The 13,755-nt window shown below is 43.7% G+C and overlaps 1 protein-coding gene across 4 annotated transcripts in view; it reads left to right on the forward strand.

Moving 5' to 3' along the window:
* TANC1 (tetratricopeptide repeat, ankyrin repeat and coiled-coil containing 1) overlaps nt 1–13,755 on the forward strand; it is a 239,929-nt gene that overhangs the window by 169,446 nt on the left and 56,728 nt on the right. For 3 of the 4 annotated variants that reach the window (XM_082629880.1, XM_082629879.1, XM_082629881.1), the window contains exons 7-10: nt 2,103–2,366; nt 10,079–10,201; nt 11,030–11,311; nt 12,105–12,262. In XM_082629880.1, the coding sequence (XP_082486006.1) occupies nt 2,103–2,366; nt 10,079–10,201; nt 11,030–11,311; nt 12,105–12,262 (827 nt within the window). The remainder of the gene's footprint in view (nt 1–2,102; nt 2,367–10,078; nt 10,202–11,029; nt 11,312–12,104; nt 12,263–13,755) is intronic. The other variant, XM_082629882.1, reaches the window with a different exon arrangement.

Genomic DNA, 13,755 nt, shown 5'->3' on the forward strand with positions numbered 1-13,755 from the left:
AGGTCTGAGTTAGGATCAGATCCTTAGGGGTTTGATTCTGAAGTGCCTGGCACTTCGGGAGAGCAAATGAGAAAGAACATCACTCTGACGTTGTTTTTCACCTTAGGAATATGTGCCCCCAGATAAAACAGCCACAACATAAAAACCAGACCAGTCGCCCCACCCACTTTCTGTAACTTAGGTGTTGGGGTAGCCTGGGAACCTAATTACAACATGCCTGCAGGAAAAGCTTTCTGAGTCCTGAGCACTGGACTTTTAAATGAAAGTTTGGAACACAGTCACAGCTTATTAATGGGGTTATCATTAGTACCTAATTACCACTGAGGCAATAATCTCCTTACTAAATTAGAGTATTCCTGTGATGCCCGTAGCACAGTCCGTGATGTATACGGTAAACCTTCAATAAATACCAGCTGCTGCTATTGCTACCACCACCTGCACGTTCAGGGTGGAAAGAGTCATACTTAATAGACGTCTGCTCTTATGAGTGATCCCTTTAGAAAACACACAGTGAAGACTGTGATCGATTCCAAATAGATGGGGGGATTAGTATTAATACGCCTGCTAGAAAACTTGGAAATGCTGGGAGTAATGACAGGTACCCTAAAGATGTGACAGGCCCATCTCAGATCAGCTTACACTTTGGCTAGAGACATAATGTCAACAATCCTGAACCAATAACAGTGAGATTAAATGTAGTTTGTTCATTTGCTCATTCGCTGAATAAGCAAACGTTTACTGAGCACTGAGTATGTGCTCAGAAAAGGAAGGGATCAGCTCGTGGTGAATCCTCTAAGGAGGCTTCAGCATGTAGAAGGGATTTTTAAACAGGGAGACAAGCAGTGGGTGATAAGTCCAGGCTGGGGCAGCAGGAGCAAAGGTAGTTTTAGAATTGTGACAGGATACCCTGCGGTGGCATCACAGGAGGAAATTGTTTTGTCCTTACTTCTAAACCATAAAGAGCATTGTAAAAATAAACAAAACAAAACCCCTTCAGACCCTTTGATCCTAGATAACAGACTCTGTTGGAGCTAATTCACCAGCCTGCTGATAAAGTGTGTATCATCGGGGTATGTTGAAGAAGCAGCTTAATCCAGGCAGCTGGGTCCTGAATGCACTCTGACCCTGTGCACTCCCATTTAAGTCTTGCAGTTAAGGGCCTGAGCTGCTGGGATCCAAATAAAGATCAGAGGACCTGGCCTCTGTTCTCAAGGACTCAAGCCAGTGTTGCTTGCAAGCGGGATCACATATGGCTCAGCGTCTTTAAATCAGAAGTGGTTGTTTGTAGATTTGTGGAGTGAATGCTGCTGCTTTCCTTCATCATATTCGTCCTCTTTTGCCAAGATGTTTTTCCATCCTGTTTTTCTTAGAAGAGGTTAAATTTTAATTCTGCTGTCAAGTGTCCTTTCCCATGCTTGCGTATTCCCGGCGCTGGTAACGTAGAGGTTTCCATTCTAAGCTGCTAAAGGAATAAAGTCAAGTCAGCCTCTCTGGATCGTCTTGAACAGATGTTATAAAGTTTAATTCTAAGGATCAAATTTCTGCTTGACTTTATAATCGTATTTTTGTTTTATAGATTTGTCTCCTGTATCTCTTCTGTATTAACTATTGTGCTGCCCTGCCCCCTCTCTTTATACACAAATGTTATTAATTTGGGAAAAATACTTAAAGGTTCAAGGGAATTTAATGAGATTTGAATTCTTTTGTGAGCAATTCATCTTTTTTAAAAGACAGGCTATATCGTTTCCAAATTACATAGATTTACTGTTAGCTCTCAGATACTTTTAGACAGCTTTTTCATTATCTTCTTATCAGAGTTTTCTTTTTCCTCCCCTGTAGAATGATTTAGCAGTTTATTTCCCCTGATAATCAACATTCTTCTAATTTACTAAAATACACTGTATGAAACATACTTTGATAACAACCTGTGCGGGCCAGAAAGCTTTCCATTGATCATGGGGAAGGGGTGTGTGTGTGTGTGTGTGTGCGCGCGCGCGTGTGCATGTGTGTGTGTGTGCGTGTGTGTGTGTGTGCGCGCGCGCGCTCGCAACAGCCCCAGCAATTCCTGGCTTCCTTCAAAGTATTTTGGTCTCTCATTTCAGCCACAATTACAAGTTCATCCGAAAATGATGACCGGAGTGGCTCCAGTTTGGAATGGAATAAGGACGGAAGCCTAAGGTTAGGGGTACAGAAGGGAGTGCTTCATGACCGCAGGGCAGATAATTGCTCCCCAGTGGCAGAAGAGGAGCCCCCTGGGCCAGCGGAGAGTGTGCTGCCCAAAGCCGAAGCCTCAGTTGGAGATGGTCCGGTCCCTTATTCTCAGAGCTCCAGCTCGCTAATAATGCCACGGCCCAACTCAGTTGCAGGTAAGGCCACGCCTCTCCCTGGAAGGGTGATCTCACTGGGTCTGAGGTGCCCCCTGCTCAGTCTCTTCACTTGGGAATCTAATCCAAACACAGGCCAAACTTGTGATCATGGGTCAGGCCCTTACCTTTTGTAGGCCTAGTTTACCATCTGTAAACATGAGGATAAACCCATATGTAAACATAAGGCTGCACTTAATGGTCTTTAAGTGACCCTTCCCCTCCGGAATTCTTTAAATCTAATATTTAGACTATATGACTCTTTGTGTTTGAGGGAAGAAAGCACCAAAAACTGTCCTTGTTTTTTGTTATTGTGAGCCGGAGTTAATTCAGGATTTATAGCTTGGTCAATGGGAATTGTTGTTTAGAATGAGTTTGTTAATATTAGCTCAAAGAATTTGTAATCCAACTTTCAAACTAATTTTTTGTAATTGAGGCCCATCACATAGGTACAAGGTCCAATTTTTGTATAATTCAGTTTTAAGGGAGCTCATAGTTTAAAACATAAGCAGCAGGAAAGAGAGCTCTCCATCAAGGAAATGAAAATAGGTGAGACAGACGTGCCTTCAGCAAGATGCGGCAGCCAGAGCTGAGAAGAGAATGCAGAAGTGGTGACTGGTGCTGTTGACTGGTCAGTGAGTGGTTGTGAGGCAAGGAGACTAGTTGGCAGTGGGTGGGGAAGGGAACTCTGCATCTGAGCTGTCGTGCCTGCTTTAAGGTCCCAGGTTTCTAACTCAGTGCTCTTCTGTTGAATTTAGAAGAGGAACTTGTTTTCATCATTCTTTGTTACCAATGAGGTGCTTTAAATTTCTCCTCTGCTAAGGCCTGGACCCAGGATCTTTCTTCCTACATCAAAGGATTTCTCTGTGATTTTATATTGATCCTTTGGGATGTACCAGGCCGCTCTGGTTGTTATTGGGTGTGTTTTACAATGGAACTCTGAAGCAGCTGATAAATAAATGGCCCTAATGGAAAAGTTCAGAGACACAACTCTTAATTCACTTTCAAAGGGATTTGGCGTGCCTGCCAGAGGGAAGTACTGAGAGCTTTATGCGTATTGAGTGATGATTCTTCCAGAAGCTTTTGTGTCCTCCCACCACCCTCCCACTATCTACAGCATAATATGTTGCACCCAAGGCATTTTAGACCCTTTTTACCTGGATATGATGAATGGTTCATTTGTATTATCCCAGGACTTCATAACTTTATTGATTTCAACAAAATAGCAAACTCATATTCAATTTAATGAAGCTATTTCAAAATTAGGAAACACATTAATAAATTACTTTAACAGTGGTAAAAGGACCCCCTTTCGGGTTATGTTTTCTGCTTGATGTTCTTTTATGTGGTTTCCTGCCACGTGAAGTGACAGTGGGTATGAGCTGAGCGTTTCCAGGAGGCTGCAGTGATTATAGAGCAGGCCTTTCTGATTTCTGCTGTGCTCATTCATTAGCATCTATGGATGCACTTGAACTGGACCTCCTGTGGAATTGGGAGGGTTTTACCTCTGGTGTTGAGCAGTGACTGCCTAGCCTAATGGGTTTGCTCATTTCTCCGTGTTGCCTATTTTATAAACTAAAAACATATTTTGGAAGGAAATAGGCAAGTGCCTTACATCATAGTATCAATTCTGCTAACAAGCTGGAAGTCTGGTAGATTCTTCATTGCCTACCCTCTTACCCCTAAAGCTGAACCTCAGTTAAGAGGGAATGCCAAGATTTTTCAAGTATCATTGAAAAGAATAAAAGACTCAGGTTATAGACTATACGCAGTGCTGTTTATCTAGGGATTAGAAGGCAGGCTGCTACAAACAGGGCAGTAGGCAACGCTCAGTGTTCGAAGGATTGAAGTAAAATGGGAAGGACCGTATACTGAAATCTCTTGGAAGTGTTTGCATGTCAAGATCCATGTAAACACAGAGAAATTGCCATTTGATAGGAAAGGTATTTTGGTACGTGAGGGCAGAGTAAGGACTAGCAGGTGAAGGAAGGGTGATGCCAGCTTCCCCAAGGGGCATGGTTCCCCTGGGGGGTGAGGGTATGGAAACAAGTTCCTAAGGCTGCCTGTCTGTACTGTCACTGAGCCTGTTACAAAGAACTGGAGTTGTCGCTTCAGTGTTAACTGTCTCGTACAATGAAATTTTTTGGTCAAAGATTATGAAAGTAAGTTGGCCAGCTATGGTGATTGTTTTGCTCTGCAGAGATTTTTCTTTGTAAAAGCATTTGTTGAAGTGGAATTGATTTAGAAAGCTGCAGTCAGGTTATTACAGTATATGCCACATCAAAATGTATGACACGGACACCTTATTTCTTCATTAAAAAGCAGAGTGAGAAGCCCTTAAAATATCTTGGATAGGGCTTCCCTGGTGGCGCAGTGGTTGAGAGTCCGCCTGCCGATGCAGGGGAAACGGGTTCGTGCCCCGGTCCGGGAAGATCCCACATGCCGCGGAGCGGCTGGGCCCGTGAGCCATGGCCGCTGAGCCTGCGCATACGGAGCCTGTGCTCTGCAACGGGAGGGGCCACAACAGTGAGAGGCCCGTGTACAGCAAAACAAAAAACAAAAAACAAAAACAAAATATCTTGGATAATCCAGAAGTTGGGTAATTGGGTTCTACCTGTTTTTAAAAATATTTATTTATTAATTTATTTGGGCTGCGCTGGGTCTTAGTTGTGGCACATGAGATCTTCGTTGTGGCATCTTTTGTTGTGGCATGCAGACTCTTTTTAAAAAATATTTGAATATTATTTTATTATTTCATACAGCAGGTTCTTATTAGTTATCCATTTTTACATATTAGTGTATACATGTCAATCCCAATCTCCCAACTCATCCCACCACCACCACCCCTGACCCGCCCTGCTTTCCCCCCTTGGTGTTCATACGTTCGTTCTCTACATCTGTGTCTCACTTTCTGCCCTGCAAACCAGTTCATCTGTACCATTTTTCTAGGTTCCACATATATGTGTTAATATACGATATTTGCTTTTCTATTTCTGGCTTACTTCACTCTGTATGACCATCTCTAGATTCATCCACATCTCTACAAATGACCCAATTTCGTTCCTTTTTATGGCTGAGTAATATTCCATTGTATATATGTACCACATCTTCCACGATGGGCACTTAAGTTGCTTCCATGACCTGGCTATTGTAAATAGTGCTGCAGTGAACATTGGGGTGCATGTGTCTTTTTGAATTATGGTTTTCCCTGGGTATATGCCCAGTAGTGGGATTCCTGGGTCATATGGTAGTTCTATTTTTAGTTTTTTAAGGAACCTCCATACTGTTCTCCATAGTGGCTGTATCAATTTACATTCCCACCAACAGTGCAAGAGGGTTCCCTTTTCTCCACACCCTCTCCAGCATTTGTTGTTAGTAGATTTTCTGATGATGCCCATTCTAACTGATGTGAGGTGATAACCTCATTGTAGTTTTGATTTGCATTTCTCTAATAATTAGTGATTCTTTTTTTTAATAGGAGTATAATTGCTTTACAATGTTGTGTTAGTTTCTGCTATACAGTGAAGTGAATCAGATATATGTATACATATGTTCCTTCCCTCTTGGACCTCCCTCCCCCCCACCCCCCATCCCATCCACCTAGGTCGTCACAAAGCACCAAGCTGAGCTCCCTGTGCTATACAGCAGGGTTCCCACTAGCTATCTGTTTAACACATGGTAGTGTATTTATGTGAAACCTAATCTCCCAGTTCATCCAACTCTTCTGTTCCCCCTCTGTGTCCACATGTCCATTCTCTATACCTATGTCTCTATTGTTGTCCTACAAATAGGTTCATCTGTACCATTTTTCTAGATTCCACATATATGCGTTAATATACAATATTTGTTTTTCTCTTTCTGGCTTACTTCACTCTGTATTGACAGTCTCTAGATCCATCCACATCTCTACAAATGACCCAATTTCATTCCTTTTTATGGCTGAGTAATATTCCATTGTATATATGTACCACATCTTCTTTATGCATTCATCTGTCTTAGGACATCTAGGTTGTTTCCGTGTCCTGGCTATTGTAAATACTGCTGCAGTGAACATTGGGGTGCATGTATCTTTTTAAATTATGGTTTTCTCAGGTTATATGCCCAGTAGTGGGATTGCTGGGTCATATGGTAGTTCTATTTTTAGTTTTTTAAGGAACCTCCATACTGTTCTCCACAGTGGCTCTATCAATTTACATTCCTACCCGACAGTTCAAGAGGGTTCCCTTTTCTCCACACCCTCTTTAGCATTTATTGTTTGTACATTTCTTGATGATGGCCACTCTGACCGGTGTGAGGTGATACCTCATTGCAGTTTTGATTTGCGTTTCTCTAATAATTAGTCATGTTGAGCATCCTTTCATGTGCCCCTTGGCCATCTGTATGTCCTCCTTGGAGAGATGTCTATTTAGGTCTTCTGCCCATTTTTTTTTTTTTTTTTCCAGTATGCGGGCCTCTCACTGTTGTGATCTCTCCCGCTATGGAGCACAGGCTCCGGAGGCGCAGGCTTATCGGCCATGGCTCACGGGCCCAGCTGCTCTGCGGCATGTGGGATCCTCCCGGACCGGGGCACGAACCCGTGTCCCCTGCATCGGCAGGCAGACTCTCAACCACTGCACCACAGGGGAAGCCCCCATTTTTTGATTGGGTTTTTTGTTTTTTTTTTTTTTATATTGAGCTCCATGAGCTGTTTGTATATTTTGGAGATTAATCCTTTGTCTGTTGCTTCATTTGCAAATATATTCTCCCATTCTTAGTTGCAGCTTGTGGGCTTCTTAGTTGCAGCATGTGTGATCTAGTTCCCCCACCAGGGGTCAAATGCGGGCCCCCCCTGCATTGGGAGCATGGAGTCTTTTACCCATTGGACCCCCAGGGAAGTCCCTGGGTTCTACCTTTTGGACTACCTGTTTTTGTCTTTTGAAATTCTAAGTGAATCACAGAACACTGTGTTTAGTGTAGGAAACCAACAAGCAAAATTACCAGCCAATTTTCTTGAAACTCTAACTGGTAATTGCCCTGGACTTAATGGTATTTACCTTTGATAGGTTAATCCATGGTGTTTCAACAGATGTTTCCCTTTGCTCAGCTTAGAGAAGTCTCCCTTTGCTTCTCCCTCCACCTACTCCACCCCCACCCCCTTTCCCCCCAAAAAACCCTCTTTCCTGCAGCATCTTAAAATGTACCTCTCACCCAGATGTTAGACACAATGTATGTATGCAGTGAGTATAAATTAATTATAATTAATTTAACTGTAGAGATACTAGCAATAGGTTTATTGCAGCATGAAATTATTGCTTCCTCTCTGATTTTTCTGGGCCCTGTATAGTGTTCAGGCTTTTGAAAGCACTTATTGTTAAATACCAGAAGCGAACTAATTTTTGTAGTGTCCGAGCATCCGTAGGCACGTGTGAAAGGACAGCACGTCAGCCTAGTCACCTGATCAGCTGGGTGGGTGTCTCCTGGGCGCTAAGCAGCTGCAGCGTCACCGCTGCTCCTGTTCCATCCATCTCAGTGGCTGTGATGATACCTTAGAAAGCAGAGGGAGCTGGCAGCTGGTGGCTTGCAGCCCTGCTGAGCAGTGGTCCATTTCAAAGCAGCATATTCATGTTTTAAATAGAGCCCTGGAGTTGCTGGGGCCGCTCTGTTGCTTGCTTCAGAGCTGAAGCTGTGGTGACGGGATATCTGAAAAGAGGCATTCAAAACGCCACTGTCTTCTGCCTCTGTGTCAAACTAGGGCTTTTTTTGCAACCCTTTCTTTGGCATGCCCTTCATAGTCTCTTCTTCTTAAACCTTTCGGTTGTTACAAGATTATGAACTGAATGTCATGTTTTGACGGGTCAGGGTGGAAAGGCAAATGGGAAACCTTTGGAGGCTGCAGGCGTCTTTGTGCTCTCCGGGCCTGAAGCAGCAGCCGGTCAGGCAGTCGTGGCTCTTCCAGCTCTGAACTGAACCGGCTTGTGGATTGTTCTACCTCAGCTTTCAACATGTGCGTTTATTCACAGTGAGGCGTGCTGAGGAGGGGGGCATTTGCAGAGGCCCGAGTCAGAGTCCCAGGTCCCAGGTGGGAGCCTGGAAATATGTTCCAAGCTATATTATTATAGGGAGCCAGGGTGATGGTTGTGGTCCTTGCGGCCCTCCGAGAAGTTTCACATGCCCTGGTTGTGGAGGACCTGGAGAGAAGCTAGAGGTTGCCATTGGATTCCCATAATTTAGGCCCATTTGGAAGTCCTGCATAAGGAGTTAGCTGAGTCTTTCTAACAGGAAAGTTTTGTGTGGCAGATTGACACAATGTGTACAGGGTGTGTGAACAGGCTGTGGATATGCACTGCAGAAGCATCAGTGTGTGCTTTTTTTGGAGTCAAGGTGTCTGATCTTTCTCCATGGCCTGGGAAGGTGAGTAGGGCACATGGTTGATTGCCCTTTGGAGACTGCAGCAAGAGGGGACACACCATCACAGAGCCAGGCCGTGGAGCCACACAGGTGCCTGTTGAATGAAGGAATGAGAGGAGGTGGTGCTAACAGTGAGGAAGAAAAGGTCCGAGGCCTTAGGAGGGGAAGTAGGAAGGGCCTAGGTCGGGCAGATGGTCCTGGTCGGTGGTCGGCAGCTGTGTCAGAGCCCGTGGGGTAGCCAGAGGGTTTTCAGCGGGCAGATGGCCCAGCTTGACTTCTGTTCCTCCAAAGTGTGTTGCACTAATGATTTCACCAGGCCTTAGAAGCCTTAGCCCTGGGAATATGAGTCCCTCTCCCCCGTCATTTACCCTCAAATGATATCTGTATTTTATCATCCTGTAAGATAATCATATGTCTAGGATTGTCGGTACTTTATAATTGGACTACTTAACCCACAAACCAAATTAGGTTTAATTTTATTTAGATTTTTCTCATTGTGACCTAGAATGTGTATGTAAATAAGAGGAGGTTCCTTTTTGTTTTTTTTAAGGCAAAAACATGTACTGTATATTTGCTTTAAAGATTTGCTAAGAATGAACAAAATTATTTTGTACTGATTATTTTTATAATTGAACTGATGTATGCTTCAGTTAACGATCCTTAATGCTTTTTAACAGGTAGCTATGTGCTATGAGTCTTATTGATTTGATCAGAGGTAAATGGGATTACTTATTTTTAGAATTAAAAAAATGCATACATAGATGTAATATAGTATAATGTGTAATCTATAATGTATACATAAAAATTTGAAGCTTTCTGATAAAGTCCACTCGGCTATTTTTACCGCCAAAAGCTGACTTTTAGGGTTCTGAGCACTGTGGAATTGTCCGTGCAGAATCTGCTCACTTAGTTAACAAGGTTGGAATTCCAGCAACAGCAGAAGGCTCCCTGGAGCTGCAGAGAAGACAAGTCACCGTGCTGCGTGTTTGCAGTCAGTACTGAAGCTTTACTGAGTGACCCTCGATTGTCAGTTTTCTTCATAAAAATTTTTGGTGAGGTCTGTCTCTTTCCAGGAGTAATGGAGACTTCTGGCAACCATATCAACATGACTTCGACTCAAGAATGAGGAACACTTAGTTTTGTCCACTTTTCAGTTAACGACATTGCCGGAAAAATTAACTGGGGTGGGCAAACAAAACCAAAATCACCCTGAAGTACATTTTGTTGAAAGCCTGAAATGAATCGCTTAGTAATTTATAATTTATAGTAGTTTGGGTATGATATTAAACTCAACTTTGAAGAGACTAAACTTCAGTTTAATATTACAGCGACGAGCTCAACCAAATTGGAAGATCTGAGTTATTTAGACGGACAGAGAAATGCTCCCCTTCGGACATCAATTAGGTTACCGTGGCACAATACGGCCAGAGGCAGGGCACAGGAAGTTAAAGGTATGTATCTTTGCATCCGCTGTGATCATGGCTATGATGAGCTCATTCGCTAAACACGGAAAGCCTGTGGTAACCAGCATTCAAGCCAGCTGTTTTAAAAAGATGCTATGAAGTGTGTGTGCGAAAAGTTTATCTGTAGGGTGTGCTAGGAGGCCATCCTTAACCGTTTTGGGGCTTCTTCCTTATACTATGTGATTAACTTGCTTCTGGAGTTGAAAAACGATTCTGCAATACGTTGTTTTGAAGTGAGGAGTCCTTTAACACTCACTAGATTTTTTGGTCACCAACAAAGAATCGGCTTTGTTACAGTTCCTTGGGCTGTACGGGCCACCTCCTGCTTCTTCTACCCGTAGTGCACAGTTGGGTGGCCAATAATCTCACCATAAGGGGCGCAAAGCACCACCACACCCTGATAAGAGCTGGGACTCTGTCTGCAGGGAAAATGCCTTTCCATTTTATTCCTGTAGGAGTGGAAGAAACATGTCTTAAGTACTGTTTCAGATAAACTGATGAGACATCATTTGGTCCCTTCACCCCTTTCTCTCATCCTCTGTGTGTCCCTCTTGAGTCATGAGAATAACTTAGAAGCATGAAAGGACTAGAAAGTCATTTTAATAGGACCCTTTATAAGGCCAATAGGGTATGATAAATGAGGTATTAGGAAGTATTACTAGAACCAAACTGGTAATATCAATACTTCCAGATCCCTTGTGTTGTAAAACCAAAGTCTGTGCTGAAAGTAACATACGAGCAATGATAAACTGAGTTTGTTGGTGTATAAAATTATGTCATTCTTCTAAAATAATGATCTTTTTTTTTTTTTCTAAGCACGATTTGCTCCCTACAAGCCGCAGGACATTTTGTTGAAACCCCTGTTGTTCGAAGTACCGAGCATAACTACAGACTCTGTGTTTGTGGGAAGGGATTGGCTCTTTCACCAGATAGAAGAAAACTTGAGGAACACAGAACTGACAGAAAACAGAGGAGCAGTGGTTGTTGGAAACGTGGGCTTTGGGAAGACGGCGATCATTTCTAAGTTGGTGGCACTGAGCTGCCACGGAAGCCGCATGAGGCAGATTGCCTCCAACAGCCCCAGTGCATCACCAAAAAGTATGTCCGTGTCTAACTGCTTGTCTAGTTTATTATATTACTGTAAGATAGATGGAGGAAATTGCTGTTTGGATAGACATAAATTCCCCATTTTCCTCAAGTTGTCCCAGCTGCTGTATCAGGTTTGCGATTGTATGCTGGAGAGCTATCAATATTTATCTCTCATGGTCCTCTGCAGCTATAACATGGCTTGAGGCCAGCCCTCCCTGGTGTTCTCCCAACTGTCAGGCCTGTCCCCCTCTTGATATGGGCAGTGAGGCCTGATCAGATGCTCTGGGGAATTCAGGGTCCTAAAACTGAGTGGGTTAGACTTCTGGCACAGCAAGCCAGAAGGAGTCTGCGCAGAGTTCGTTTGCACCATTTTCCACAGCCTTTGTCTTCTATGCCAGATTTACCAAAAGTATAAAAACTAACCTAAAATCCGAAGGAGTAGCCAAATAGTTGACTATTCTTAGCTTACTTTATATGTAAAAAAAAGAAAGTGTCTCTAACATGGTAAACAGGGACAAGTGAGCCAGGAAGGAATTTTTTTTTTTTTTTTTTTTTTTTTTTTTTTTTTTTTAACCGAAAGGAATGTAATAAAGGAAACCAGAAACAACAGTTCTCCTGGGAGGGCACCTGGATGGTGGAAGACAGGGCTGAGAGGGAGCCTTGTATCCCCATTTGGGCCTTTGCATTTGTTACCATGTTCACTCATTACCTGTTAAAATACTCTCTGGGTCCGACCAAGAAATATGTTCAATATTCCACCCTATCCTTGTTGTAAATAATGAAACTAGTCTCTTCGCTGCAGCTTCAGATTCCTCCCAGGATCTTCCTTTCACTCCATTGCTTTCACCAAGTTCTTCTACAAGTGGTATCAATGCAGCTAAATCCCCCCCTGGGTCTGGGTCTGATACTCCTGAGAACCAGAGACCAAGAGAGGATGCAGTGAAATACCTCGCTTCTAAGGTAATCTGCTCCTGCTCTATGGGAGCCTTCCAAAGAGAGAGGTTTGCTAGTTTGCCTTTTGAGAAATGAATTTTAAAAAGGGATCTTAAAACAGAGACAAGAGTTGCTTAATGCGAAAGTGTAGCATTTGATAAAATTGTGGTAGAGTACGCCAGATAAAAGGTATTAATGGAAATTAGTATCTTAGGACACTGGCAGTAGACTTTTATTCCTCCTAAACAGTGGATTGAAAGAGTTCTTCAAAGCAGCCAGAGGTATCATTGCACTTGCCACAAATCCATACTTATAAGCATGTGTCCTCCTTCATTTCGTATGAGAGCAGGAGATTGGGAGCTTTTAACCCAGTGACCCAGGGCTCCGCCCCACCTGCACTCTGTTGCCTAGAGCCCTTGGTTACAAGTGTCTTTCTGTCAGAGGTTTTTTTGTGATGTTGTAAGAGACTTGGCCAATTTTCCCTTCCTAGATTCATGGTCAGTCATGATCCTTCAGAAATTTTCTGTCTGCTTGACATCTGGCACAGGTTCATAAGCTGCCCTCCTGCATTGAAGCGGTTACACCTCTCATTCCTGGTGAGCCACTTGGGTCTCCTGGGGCAGCAGTGGCATGAGTTGGTGGAGCTGGAGAACCACCGGGGGTGGACAGTGGTGAGAAGCATCTAGGGAGGAAAGCCCGTGGGGTGAGGTTGGTGCAGGGGAACTGAAAGGAATGCTTCTCTGCCCCAGACCCCTTCTCCTCGCTTCTGCGTCCCAGATGAGGGCCGTTCCTCACCCGGCACGGGCAGCCCTGACGCCCTGACCACTGATTCGGGGCAGTCCTCTGGTCATGAATGGGTGATCGGAGATGAGGGATGTAGTGCAGACTTCAAAGCCACCCCGTGACAGTGATTTTTCAAACCACTTTGTGACCCACAATGTGAAACACATGTTACACTGAACACCTGATACTCACACACAGCATCACACACCCAACTGAAGAAAAAGCATTGTAAGACTACACTTATTCTTACATCCTATAAAATTCACTGTATTAAGTTAAAAAAAGAAAAACTTTTATGGCTCCACATTGGTTTCATCACCCACTGTTGGATTGCCAAACACCGTGCTAGGGGGACTGTGGTACTAGCTCATTGGTGGTTCGTACAAGCTCACAGGTCCTCTTGCGTTGCAGCTAATCTCTGTCCGGGTGAGAGGTGAAGAGCAGTCAGCTTTCCTCTGAGTGTCGATGATAACTTTAATCAAAACCAGAAGTCACAGGGCAGTTCCAAATTGGCCACATCTACTCTTGCCACTTGCTTTTTAAGAGTCCACAGACCAGGAATCGAATCCCAGATATTCCATGGACTGTCTGTCACCCTGGCGAGGCATTCAACCTGTGTGTCTGCTGCCCTCACCTCTGAACCGTAGCTAGTGGTTCTCGTCCTACTTATGTAGGGGTTGTAGGGCTGAGTGGGACAGCAGTGTCGCACACCCTTCTGAAAAACATAAAGCACTTTA

The sequence above is a fragment of the Mesoplodon mirus genome, assembly GCF_964341445.2.
Source record: "Mesoplodon mirus genome assembly, chromosome: 8".
In the NCBI taxonomy this organism is placed as follows: domain Eukaryota; kingdom Metazoa; phylum Chordata; class Mammalia; order Artiodactyla; family Ziphiidae; genus Mesoplodon; species Mesoplodon mirus.